We start from the raw sequence: 12,551 nt of genomic DNA, 5'->3' as shown, positions 1-12,551 counted from the left end.
GCAGCTTTCAAAGATTTCTGAGTATATGAAGAAGCTTAGGTATGAAAAAAATACAGAAACTTGGGGATAATTTGGAGAGAAGTTTTAATTTCCACAGTCCTTCCCCTCAAATGTCCAGAATTCTAATCAGACTTTAAGCCAATTTGAGTTGACAAAAAAGAGTTATTTATTGATATATCACCACAGAGGATGGAAAAAGGCACCTACTGCCTTCAATTCTAGAAAGAAACCCAGAGAAAATGTGGTTAATTTCACAAATACCTAAGCTCTTGAGCATTTGATGAAGATAGGTAGAAAGGCCTTGGGAGGTGGAGGGTCAGGGAAATCAATTGCTTAAAACAGCTCTGATTTAGATCTTGAAAGTGGGAAAGCAAGGCTAGAAAGAAAATGAAAGAACAAAATACTCCAGACAGCACAGCAGGTGGAAAGGAGAGGAAGGAGTATTGTGATGGTAATAAGATAAAGCTCAGGGGGCTTCCCTGGTGGCACAGAGGTTCAGAATCCGCCTGCCAAGGCAGGGGGCACGGGTTTGAGCCCTGGTCCGGGAAGATTCCACATGCCGCGGAGCAACTAAGCCCGTGTGCCACAACTACTAAGCTTGCACCCTAGAGCCCGCAAGCCACAACTACTGAACACACGAGCCACAACTACTGAAGCCTGTGCGCCTAGATCCCGTGCTCCACAACAAGAGAAGCCACCGCAATGAGAAGCCCGTGCACCACAACGAAGAGTAGCCCCCACTCGCCGAGAAAAGCCCGCGCACAGCAACGAAGACCCAACGCAGCCAAAAATTAAAAAAAAAAAAAAAAAAAAGATAAAGCTCAGGCTCCTCCCAAACAGAAAGAGGAAAGCTGCTTTTGTACACAGGTCTCTTCCAGCTTTGCTCTGGGTTTAGACTAATCATTTTCATGCCCAGGTACACATGTATGCACATATACACATATATGTGCACATTCATTGTTTAAATAAAAAGTCACTTTAACCCTCTGAATCTCCAGTCCTTCTTCAATAAGGACATCAGGTGTTTGGGTATTAGAGAAAGGAGAGGTGGATGGAGTTGGATATTATTAGAAAGTTAGACCTCATCTAAACCTAGAGGGATTTCAAATTTTACTTCCCACCATCACAATAGCATCAGGAAATGAAGCACTATAAGACAAAAGAATTCATCAATTTGTACAAACTAATGAAATAGGCAATCCTAAGGGACTGGGAAAAAGTATCAAGCATAGTAGCAGCTACATCCAGGCAAAATGAGGTCAGAAATGCATATATGTAGGTATGTACATATGTATGCATGTATGTATATGTGTATTAGGTATTTGATAATAAGATGAAACATTTTTTCTTCCTCAGAGTATCTAAGATTGTTTTTGGTTGGTGCATAGATAAATTATTTTATTTAAATAGTTATATATTTATTTATTACATATTAGAAAAAATATATACATAACACATTGTAGTGGGCTGAATGGTGTTCCCCCAAAAGATATGTTCATGTCCTAATCCCCAGATTAGGGGATTCTCCTGGATTATTTGGGCGGGCCCTAAATTCAATAACAAATATCCTTATAAAAGACACACAGAGGAGACACACATAGAAACTCAGAGAAGAAATCAATATGAAGAAACATGCAGACATTGGAGTGCTGAGGCCACAAGTCAAAGAACACCTGCATCCACCAGAAGGTGGAAAAGGCAAGGAACAGATTCTTCCCTAGAGCCTTGGGATGGTTTGAGGCACTCACAACACCTTGATTTTGAACCTCTGGCCTCTAGAACTGTAAATTTCTGTTGTTTTAAGCCACCCAATTTGCAGTAATTTGTTGTGGCAGCCCTAGGAAACTAATACCCCACATCAAACCCAAAATTCTCCAGACTGCTTAGGACAAAACTAATATAGGTATTTATTTATTTTAACTGATCTAATTTTTTAAGTAAGTTAATAATATTGATGATAAGGATATGGCAGAAATTGTGAAGGTGGTACACAAGTAATTGAAGTTTGGGAGACAAAGAATATCACTGTGTAAATAAGATATTTACATGAAGCTGTTGACAGTTAGAAACAAGTAATAAGCACAGCCACATGAGTGACTGATACAGATAATTTAGCATTCCAGGAGTTCAGGGCACTAGCGATTAGTGAGAGTTGGAGTTATCAATGAAATTTTTTTATGGAAGAGGTGAAATTAGAATTTGGGTCCTATGGAAAGTGTGGGATTTGGTAAATTAAACAGGCTGACTGAAACACATTCCAGACAGAAAGAATGGTATGGGAAAAGGTGTCACTGAGAACCATTGAGAAATGAATGACCCAATTAGATAATATTATAGAAACATTGTTAATTTTCCTGGGTGTATTAGTGTTGATGTAATTATGTAGGAGAATGTCATTATTTGTAAGTGATGCATGATGAATTATTTAGGCTTGAAGTTTCTTGATGTAAGTTACTTTCAAAGGTAATAAGTGAGAAAGAGAGAGAGAGAGGGAGAGAATCACAGAGAGAGAGGCAGAGAAAGAGAGAGAATATATGCAACTATGTGAGAATATGTGCCAAAATGTTAACAATATTAAGTTGGAGGGGGGAAGATATGTATGATACAATATGAACCTTAGATCTGCTCATACACTTTTTCCAAGAAATCCTACTTCTGGGAAATAATCAGAAACCATAAACAAAGGGCAGGTGACAAGCAAGTACTCATTCATTATATGGTATGGTGATGTAGGAATTCAAAGAAGTGAGAGCAGGATGTGTGTACTGAGCTAGACACCCATCCACCAATCCTACCTCATGACATAAACAAATCATGTAATGAACCAAACTAGGAAGCTTCTGCCCACTAAGATGTTGCCAGCATTGTACTGTTATAGAACACAAGCTCTGGGCCTGGGACATGGTTAGTGTTTTGTGGCCATGTACCACAAGTACCCTAGCTTTACTAAAAACAAGATATCTTGGAAATGGCAAGAAACAAACAAACAAAAAAATGCTTAGATCATCTACTATCCAGAATTTTCTATACATTGAACCAATTTCAAAGTGACCTCAAATTTTGGAACCTTACTCTACTTAATGCATGGAAAAACATTTTTCGAATTGTATTTAGGTGTACTGAGATTTCAAAATAAGATAGCTATGCATGCTTGACAACATTTCACTGAATTTTTTTTATTACAAGTTTAATCGATTTTTATCTAACACTTATACTCAGCTTCCTCTTAGTATTTACTACAACAAAGCACCAGCAACCAGCAGACGTTTTGCAATAATTAGCAACTTTTGATGTGCTAGTAGTTCCTAAATGGCAACAGCTACAAGTAAGGCAAATAAGACATTACGTTGGATTTAATGTCATTAAAACAGTATAAGGGCACCTCATCCATATGCACATGTAACAAACAAATTCAATTGTACACCAAAGGCAAAGCATTTAATGATTAAAAACATTTTTTTTCTAAAATATGACTCCTAAATGTCAGCCAGATACTTTATCTGGTGACTTAAGTAAAGAAATAGATCAGTACTGGATACACAAAACTATATGCTCAATTTTACAGGCAATTTAAGGGACTTTCAAGGATAATTTTGACTGTATTTGGTTTTCACTTATGCAATGACATTAGAACTCAACCCTGAGCAAGATGAGACTTCCACATCTAACACAGAGTGCTTAGCTGTAAAAACCAGGTAATCTGTTTTGAATCCTTGTTCTGGAAATGCCCAAGTTCACAACTTTCTTATCTGTAAAATGGGAACATTAAGAATACATATCTGTGATGGTTAATTTTATGTGTCAACTTGGCTGGGCCAGGTGCCCAGATATTTGGTCAAACATTATTCTGAATGTTTCTGTGAAGAAGTTTCTTTGGGTGAGATTAACGCTTAAATCATTGAATTTTGAATAAAGCAGATTACCCTCCATAATGTGGGTTGGCCTCATCCAATCACTTGAAGGCTTCAATAAAAAAAGACTGATCTCCAAGGAAGAACAAATTCTTCCAGCAGTCTGCCTTTGGACTACAACTGTAAATCTTCTATGGCTCTCCAGCTCGGCAGCCTACCCCATCAGCTTTTGGATACACTAGGATTCCATAATCATGTGAGCCAATTTCTTAAAATCTTTCTCTCTCTGGGGTGTGGAGAAAAGGGAACCCTCCTACATTGTTGGTGGGAGTGTAAACTGATGCAGCCACTATGGAAAACAATAGGGAGGTTCCTCAAAAAACCTAAAAATAGAGTTGCCATATGATCCTGCAATCCCACTCCTGGGCATATATCCGGGACATAGAGAACAGACTTGTGGTTGCTAAGGGGGAGGGGGTGGGGGAGGGATGGATTGGGAGTTTGGGATTAGCAGATGGAAACTATTATATATAGAAGGAATAAACAACAAAGACCGTGTAGCACAGGGAACTATATTCAATATCCTGTGATAAACCATAATGGAAAAGAATATGAAAAAGAATGTATATATATAACTGAATCACTTTGCTGTACAGTAGAAATTAATACAACATTGTAAATCAACTATACTTCAATAAAATAAATATTTAAAAATTCTTTCTCTATAGATAGGTAGATAGATATAGATATATTTGGATAGATCTATAGATATAGATATATTTTTATTTTATATGTAAAGATATATATTTATATATAATATATATATTAATTATATATATAGACAGATATAGATAGAGTAGATAGATATAGATAGATACATATTTTATGTATATCTATAGATAGAGAGAAATTGAGAAATACACATTCTGGTGGTTCTGTTTATCTGGAGATCCCTGACTAACACATTATCCAACAGTTATTGTGAGGATTAAATAAGACATTGCATTTAGTCTTCAGAGTGCCCAAAATATGGACTAGTGCTAGATAATGACTGCTGTTGTCTACGAAGTGTCTAATCTTGTCCCTATAGCCTTGATCCCAAAAGCTATGCTTCTTTTACACCAGATTTACTCCCTATTTGAACCAGAAACCCAGGCATCCAGGTACCTCCTGGAAACCTCCCTTCATTCACCCCTTCTCAGCTCCCAACATGTTGTTAGAAAGAAAAATGAGTTTCAGCTCCATGACAATTACCAGATACTCAACACTATTATGGCTCAATATTAGTATATCATTTTCTTGATAACTGACCTGTTTGAATATATGCATTGAGCCACCTTCTGAATTAAGTTGGACCTCCAAGTTGTTTATGAGTTGATCCATATCTGGAAAAGAATCAAGGGAAAGACAATTTAAAAATAAAATCTAACCCACTATATGCATACAGTATGCCATTTACCCCTGGTTACTCCTGTTTGTATTCTATGAACATTATTTTTCAGGACTTACTAGATACTGAGAAGTCAGTATTTGGACAACACTCTAATTTACATATTCTGCTCACCAGGATAGCTCTGACTGGTCCCCAACAATATTAGCTGCCTCCTCCCCTCACATCCTGTATGCACGTGAATCTGTTTCTTCCAACCTCTCCAACTAGCACTACCTTCACAGGAATATCATCATAGCTACATAGTTTCCAGAATCCTCCCCTTCCTGGCCTAGTTCTCATTCTAAAGGGTTCCATGCTCCTGTGTGGATATTTACCCTAATGAACTTGCTTACACATCAGCGCCGAATCTCTCTAAAGAAGCATTTTATCTTCCTACTTCTCTTAAACATACAAGCCAAGTGGGGTTAATATAAGCAATTTTTAATTTCCTTTTTAGATACTTTTTCCTCTTTTTATTTTGTTTTTTTGTTTTTATTTTCTGTTTTTTAGGTTTTTTTTTTATTTGAAGTATAGTTCATTTACAATGTCATGATAGTTTCAGGTGTACAGCACAATGATTCAGTTCTCTCTCTCTCTCTCTCTCTCTCTCTCTCTCTCCATATATATATATATATATATATATATATATATATAGTCAACTAAAAAAATACTCACAACCTAAAAGTTGAGAGTTATGTTGTATTTGGCAGGAAATTTTAGGACTTCAAGCCCAGGAGGCAGCATCTCAAGTAACCTTGAGGGAACTGCTCTGAGGAGGTGAGGGGGAAGCTAGGATATATAGGAGTTTTGCAACAAAGGGCAGGTAGTCGGAACATCAAAAGATTACTGTTAATTAAAGAAAACCAGAAATCCCAAGTTAAGGAAATGATTGTGATGGCGTAGAGCAGTTGAATGAAGCCACCAAGTGTTCACTTTTTCCTCTTATGAAAGTAAACACTTGGTGGCTTCATTCAGCTGCCCTACACCATCACAATCATTTCCATCATTAGTACCGACCAGCACCTCTTCAACCAGATTTCCTTTGATTTATCTACATTCTAATCTCATCAGAGATGAAAACATAGGGTAAGAAAGATGAATTCATAGCTTGCTTTTGACTTAATTGGTCAGATTTCAGATCACACTAAGTGTCTCCAAGTCAATTACAATTAGTTTCCTCATTTATGACTTGGTTGCATTTCAAAAGACAGTCCATAAATCAGTTAATTGTTTTGGATGTCAACTACATTTACCCATAGAAATGTTCATTTTACAGGTTACTTCACAATATACTTTTTAAGACCTAATGCAGTTAAAACACAGCAAATGAACAACCTGCAAGGATACAAATTATAATACAGTCACACAAAAAAGTAAAAGTAAAAAAAAAAATTAAAAAAAATTAAAAAAATAAAACATAAAAAAAATTTTAAAAAGTAAAATAATTCCTTTATTTATTAACTGTCAGGAATTGAGGAAACCAGTTCTAATTAGATAATTAGATAGGCAATAACACACAATGAATCTTCTATTGAGACTATGAGGAAAATTTCTGAGCCACTTTCAAAGAGTTTGGAGAATTCTGACACTCTAAAATATCTCCAATTTTATCTCTAAACACAATTTCTTTTCTTCGATCTAAGTATATGAGTAGAACTGCTCACATATACATTCATCATTCACTAAATATTTATGCATATTACTATGTGTCAGAGGTTATACTAGGCACATTGTTATCAGTTTTAGATCTGGGTCAACCAGACATGGAGAGTCAGCAAGTATAGCAGAGAGCACTGACCTGGGAGTTAGATGCCCAGGAATTATATCCTATAATCTTTGTCAAGGCATTTTTTTTTCTAAGCCTCAACTTAAAATTAAAAGATTTTAAATTGTTCTCTGCAGAGTCCTAAGGTTTCTATGAAGCCTCTTTAGGGGTAGGGGTTGGGGTTAATGAAGGAAGAAGCATAGTAAGGAATAAGCACACTAGAAGTCAGATGCAGAAAGCTCTAATTTCCATTAGACTGTAAACTCTTTGAAGTCAGAGATTTTCATCTTTGATTTTTTTCAGTGATGTATTTCAAGGGCTTAGAATAGTGTCTGGCATATGGTAGGCGTTCAATACATTTCTGAAAGTTTTCGATGAGTGACAGAAAAGGAGAATGAAGTGTGTTTTCTCAAGTACAGGAGTTGGACAAGAGTAGGAAAGAATAAAAGAAAATTAGAGAGGTTATGTATGAGAGATGTTTGAGGTGTAATTAACTGTGAAGTATGAGATGCCAGAGAGGGCAGCCTTTTCTGATTTTAAGAAGGAGGGGAGGGGACTTCCCTGGTGGTGCTTCAGTGGTTAAGAATCCACCTTCCAGTGCAGGGGACATGGGTTCAACTAAGCCTTGTTATTTCTAGCCAAGACAACTTACAAGAGCCCTCTCCTATCTGGTCTTCCTCAATTCCTATGGATTATGAAACAACAGGGTTGAGGAAGCAGAGTGACTTTGACAAGATGTTTAGCCCCTGTGAAACTCAGTTTCTCTACCTGCCTAGAGGTGGGGGAAATGACACTGATTTAATAGGGTTAATGTGAGGATTCTATGGATTAGTACATGTAAACTCACTTAAAATAGTTGTTGACATATAAAAAGTTTTCAATATAATTAGCTATTGTTATCATCACCACAATTATTATTGTTGATGGCCAGAATCTCTCTTTCTCTCTGGCCCAGAAGAATAGCTCCTAGGAATCAGACAGGTTGTTTATACTCAACATGCTTACAAACTTTCTCCACCTCCTATATTTACAGCCTAAATTGTTTAGCACCACTATCAACACATTCTCAGTCTCAGTGACTGAGAGTCAGTCACCTTTGACCCTTCTCTCTCCATCTCCAGCCAATTGGTTATCAGCAGCATAAATTCTACTTCAGAAATATCTCTTAAACCTAGACCTTCATCTCCCAGTCGCTTCCCCTTCTAGTCCATACATCACATTGCCTAGGGTCATATCCTGGTTCTGCAACTTCTTAACAATAAGACTTTGGGCAAGTTTTCTTTTGTTTCCTCAACTATAAAATGGGAATAATAATAGTATCAGCTCATAGGATTTATCAATTTAATATGTGTTCAAATGTTTAAAACAGTACCTGGCACAAAGGCATTGTCTGTTTCCCCTACCATAAGGTGAGCCCCACAATAGTTACTTCGTCTTGTTCTTCTCTGTATCCCTTTCTTTTAGCAGAGTACTTCCTCCATACAATGTGCTAATGTCCGGTGAATGAATGATCATGGGAATAAGAATGGTTATTTAACGGCAAAAATATTATAATATAAAATAATATTAATGTTATTTAATAGCAATAATCAAGGAGTCTGAAAAATACTTTTTGTCCCACCCATATCACAAATATTTTAGTCAAATGGCACAAGGAGGATAGCTGACAATTAGGAATGTCTCAGCCATTTCTGGTTAACGTACTCTCCATAGAACAGCCAATTGGAATAGCCATTAGATAACCCAGGATAACATTTTAAATGTTGGTAAAAATGAGTAAAGGGAAAGCTATCAGGAAGGTGAAGCTAACATTAAAAAAATGTTTACTTTAATATTTTGCCAGACAAATGTAAAACAGAAGGAAATTAGGGCTTACAGAACAGTTAAAGAAAGCTCAGTCTTTTTTTTTAAGGGCTTTATAAACCTTTCGCTTTTCTCTAGAGTTGGAGTTGCTATTCTAAGTGTCTGAGACTAGACAGCTGCTCAGAAACTGTGAGATAATTGGTCCGGAAATACCCAAAGGGGGTTAGGGTATGTCCTGGGCCACTGAGATGTGAATCACACAGGCAGGAGAGCTTCAGAAATGCAAGTTACCTACTTGAGATAATAACCATTATTCTGCTTGAATTGGCTCTTCAAGCCTTTGTGTCTAGAAGCTGGACTTTCTTGGACTTTCCTGGCAGTCCAGTGGTTAAGCCTCCGTGCTTCCATTGCAGGGCGGTGGTGGTGGTGGGGCCACGGGGTTCAATCCCTGGTTGGGGAACTAAGATCCCACATGCCGAGTGCCATCGCCAAAAAAACCCAAAAAAAGTCTAGAAGCTGGACTTTCTGGTCCTTCTTCTAAGGAAGGGAGTACTGGAGGAGGAAATAAAGGAGGCGAGAGCGAGGAGGACTGAGCCCTATCCACAGCAGGTCAACGTCTCATATATGTAGAACCTCACAAACGATGCTCCAGGGACCATGACCATAGAAATTTCGTAAGATTATACTACCTTTTTCATGTTCGAAGTTTATTTTGTTACCCACTGTTTTCCACAGTGATCTGCTTGTTTTATGAAAGTGAACAGTGCCTCCAAGGGACAAGAGCAGGTGACTGACTAGTAAGAACACATCCCACTCTTTGGCCAGCACTGAGGAGGAAAAAAGTGTCTAGGGATGAAGTGAGAAGTTAAGCCTATAAGGAGGGAAGCAAAGCAGAGTCACTGGAGCCTACAACTATCAATACAAAAGAAAGCAAAGCTTTGGGAATCCTGACACTGACGTATGAAGGCACCTAGTACTTAACAAGACAGAGCACTTTGACAATACAAATAATAATCCCTCATGTGCATCTACATAGCTTTACAGTAGGGAAATAGACAGCTTTCATATATCATTCCCATTTTACAGATAATGAATTTGGAGGACCAATGTCATATAGTTTAGCAGTGATGGAGTCAGAACCGGAACTCTTATCCTCTAACTCAAATTACAGTGCTCCCTAACTACTTTCTAATATCCCAAATCTGATGAGCACCTTCTTTCTAAAAAACTGCTTGCTAAAAGAAAAACAAGTTTAAGGACAACAAGTCAATTATTTTGGAAGATCTTGAGAAATCATTCACTTTCAGCCTCTGACCCATAAGAAATTCTGGAACTGCTTGAAAAATGAAAATCAATGTTTTAGGGTTTTGAGATTATAGGTATTTTTAAAAGAGTATTTCTTATGTCTTTTATATTATAAAAAGGTAACTAAAGGACAACTAGATACACATATATTTTCAGACAGTTTAATTATATAACTTCCAGGGGAATAGAGAGTTTTACAATGGGTCTCTGGGAAAACCTTCAAGATTGAGGCTACTCTGAGCATGACATTAACAATAGAATGGTGATAAAAGAACAATAATTACCAACAGCCACTGAGTACTTACTATGTGCTAGGTACAGTGCTGCTAAAAGAACAAATACTTATATTAGCTCATTTAATCCTCATAATTCTAGGAGTGGGCACATTATTTCCCCATTTTTAAAATGAGGAAACTGAGACAGGGAGATGAGGTAGCTTATCCCCAAATCACCCAGCTAGTAAATGGCAGAACTGAGATATGAACCTCAGCAGTCTAGAGCTATAATGAAGCTATAATGCTCCATGACCTGGGTGCCAGTGAGATCTCCCAACCTCTGCTTGAAGATTACATAATGGGGGGTAAACGGTTGCTAGAAAAAAAAAAAAGCTTAATAAAAGGAGATTGCAAGATCCTCCGTTTTCTCTCATTTCTTCCAAACAGGGTCTTACCTATCACCATAGGAACGACTGGAAAACCCAAACTCAAAGAACCTCCACTTGTGGCATCTCAGCAGGTAGCTCACTATGAGTTTTCTATTCAATAGTCTCAACATACACAAAATCTGGAGGGTGTCTGAGGTACTTAGTCCAAATTATAGGAACCACCACCAGAGCAGGTACTCAGAAGTGGCTCCAAGACAAGAAATGCCTGCAGCTTGTTTTCTCAGCTTTCCTGAGCGAGATTAAAGAAAGTAGGGGCAACTGAAATGTTTAAAAAAAAACATGAATTTAAGAGGAAAGAACATATTACCACAAAAAAAGTGAAGACTGACAGCACATACCACGTGAAAGAAAGAAACTGAGTATTGCATCATTATTACAATAGCCAGCTAAGCTTGAAGTAATGTGAGGTAATAAAAAGATAAGGTGATAAGAAACACCAGAAAAAAGCTGTATGACTTTGGGCAAGCCATTTGACTTTTCCATGCCTCAGTTTTCTCATCTGCAAAATAGAGATACATTAGCTTGGCCTTACCCCTCAGAGGGTTGTTATGAAGACCATCGTGATAACACATATAAAAATTCTTTATCAGGTGTAAATGTGAAATCTCCATATAAGTTTTTAGGAATACTTTTGTCAGAAAATCCAAAACTAAAGTACATAAAAATATGTACAATACATACAGTCACATTTTAAAGATCCAAACCACTCACAATAACAATACCTAATCTTATGAACTTTGATATGTTTATCTCCATTCTCACATGAGTTCATGTTCTAAAGGATCACCTGCAAGCCTTCCAGTGCTTTCAGCCACTTTCAATCCCCCCAGATGCTGATGTTAAGCTCCATTTTCTTTTCCACAGAGAAACCCAAATATGCATGAAAGAAAAATCACCCTGGAATGTGCTAGAGATTAAGATTCTTGATTCTGGAAAAGATGAAAGCTAAAGGGAATTATTATAAATATCTAAAACTAGTGGATTTGAGGTTCAATGAACTCCAGGCCTGAGTTTTAGTTCTAGTTTAATTACCAAATTGTTGAATAACTTTGGACAAGTCCCATCACTTAATACAGAAAGTAGAAATAATTCTTGCTCACAAGATCACTGTGAACCTCACAGGATCATTGTGAGGATCAACTGAAAGAACAGATTTAAAAGTATTGTATAAATTAACCTCAGATTTCTAGAACTAGTTCCCTTGTCCTCCATCAAACAGGTAAATTTATTTTAAAGAAACTAATCTTACATGCAAGAAACTGATAGAACTTATGTTAAAAGTGCTATAGTTCAGGGAGATCAGCTCGGTGCTTTGTGACCACCTAGAGGGGTGGGATGGGGAGGGTGGGAGGGAGGGAGATGCAAGAGGGAAGAGATATGGGAACATATGTATATGTATAACTGATTCACTTTGTTATAAAGCAGAAACTAACACACCATTGTAAAGCAATTATACTTCAATAAAGATGTTTTAAAAAAAAAGTGCTATAGTTAAAGAAAGCAGCATGAACAATGGGAAAATCTTTTACCTAGGATCTGGAGACCTGGGCTCTAGTCCACTGTTATCTAGGAGTGTCATTTTGAGTAAACTACTTAGCCCTTTTCAGGTCTCTTCCATAACACTCTATGATATACGACAGAGGGCATAGATGAAAGAGCTATAGTTTTCCAAGTTTCTGCTTAATCTGTGAAGCTGATATCAAGAAAGACAATTAAGTTCTCCACAAACCA

At 37.2% G+C, this 12,551-nt stretch overlaps 1 protein-coding gene across 1 annotated transcript in view; it reads right to left on the bottom strand.

The window, feature by feature from the left end:
* Positions 1–12,551, bottom strand: part of KLF8 (KLF transcription factor 8) — a 341,777-nt gene that overhangs the window by 47,106 nt on the left and 282,120 nt on the right. Inside the window, exon 3 of the mRNA XM_061178361.1 lies at positions 5,163–5,236. Within this exon, the coding sequence (XP_061034344.1) occupies positions 5,163–5,234 (72 nt within the window). The 5' untranslated portion in view covers positions 5,235–5,236. The remainder of the gene's footprint in view (positions 1–5,162; positions 5,237–12,551) is intronic.

This window comes from Eubalaena glacialis, chromosome X, assembly GCF_028564815.1.
Source record: "Eubalaena glacialis isolate mEubGla1 chromosome X, mEubGla1.1.hap2.+ XY, whole genome shotgun sequence".
Taxonomy (NCBI): domain Eukaryota; kingdom Metazoa; phylum Chordata; class Mammalia; order Artiodactyla; family Balaenidae; genus Eubalaena; species Eubalaena glacialis.
This window is presented reverse-complemented; position numbering and strand designations above follow the sequence as displayed.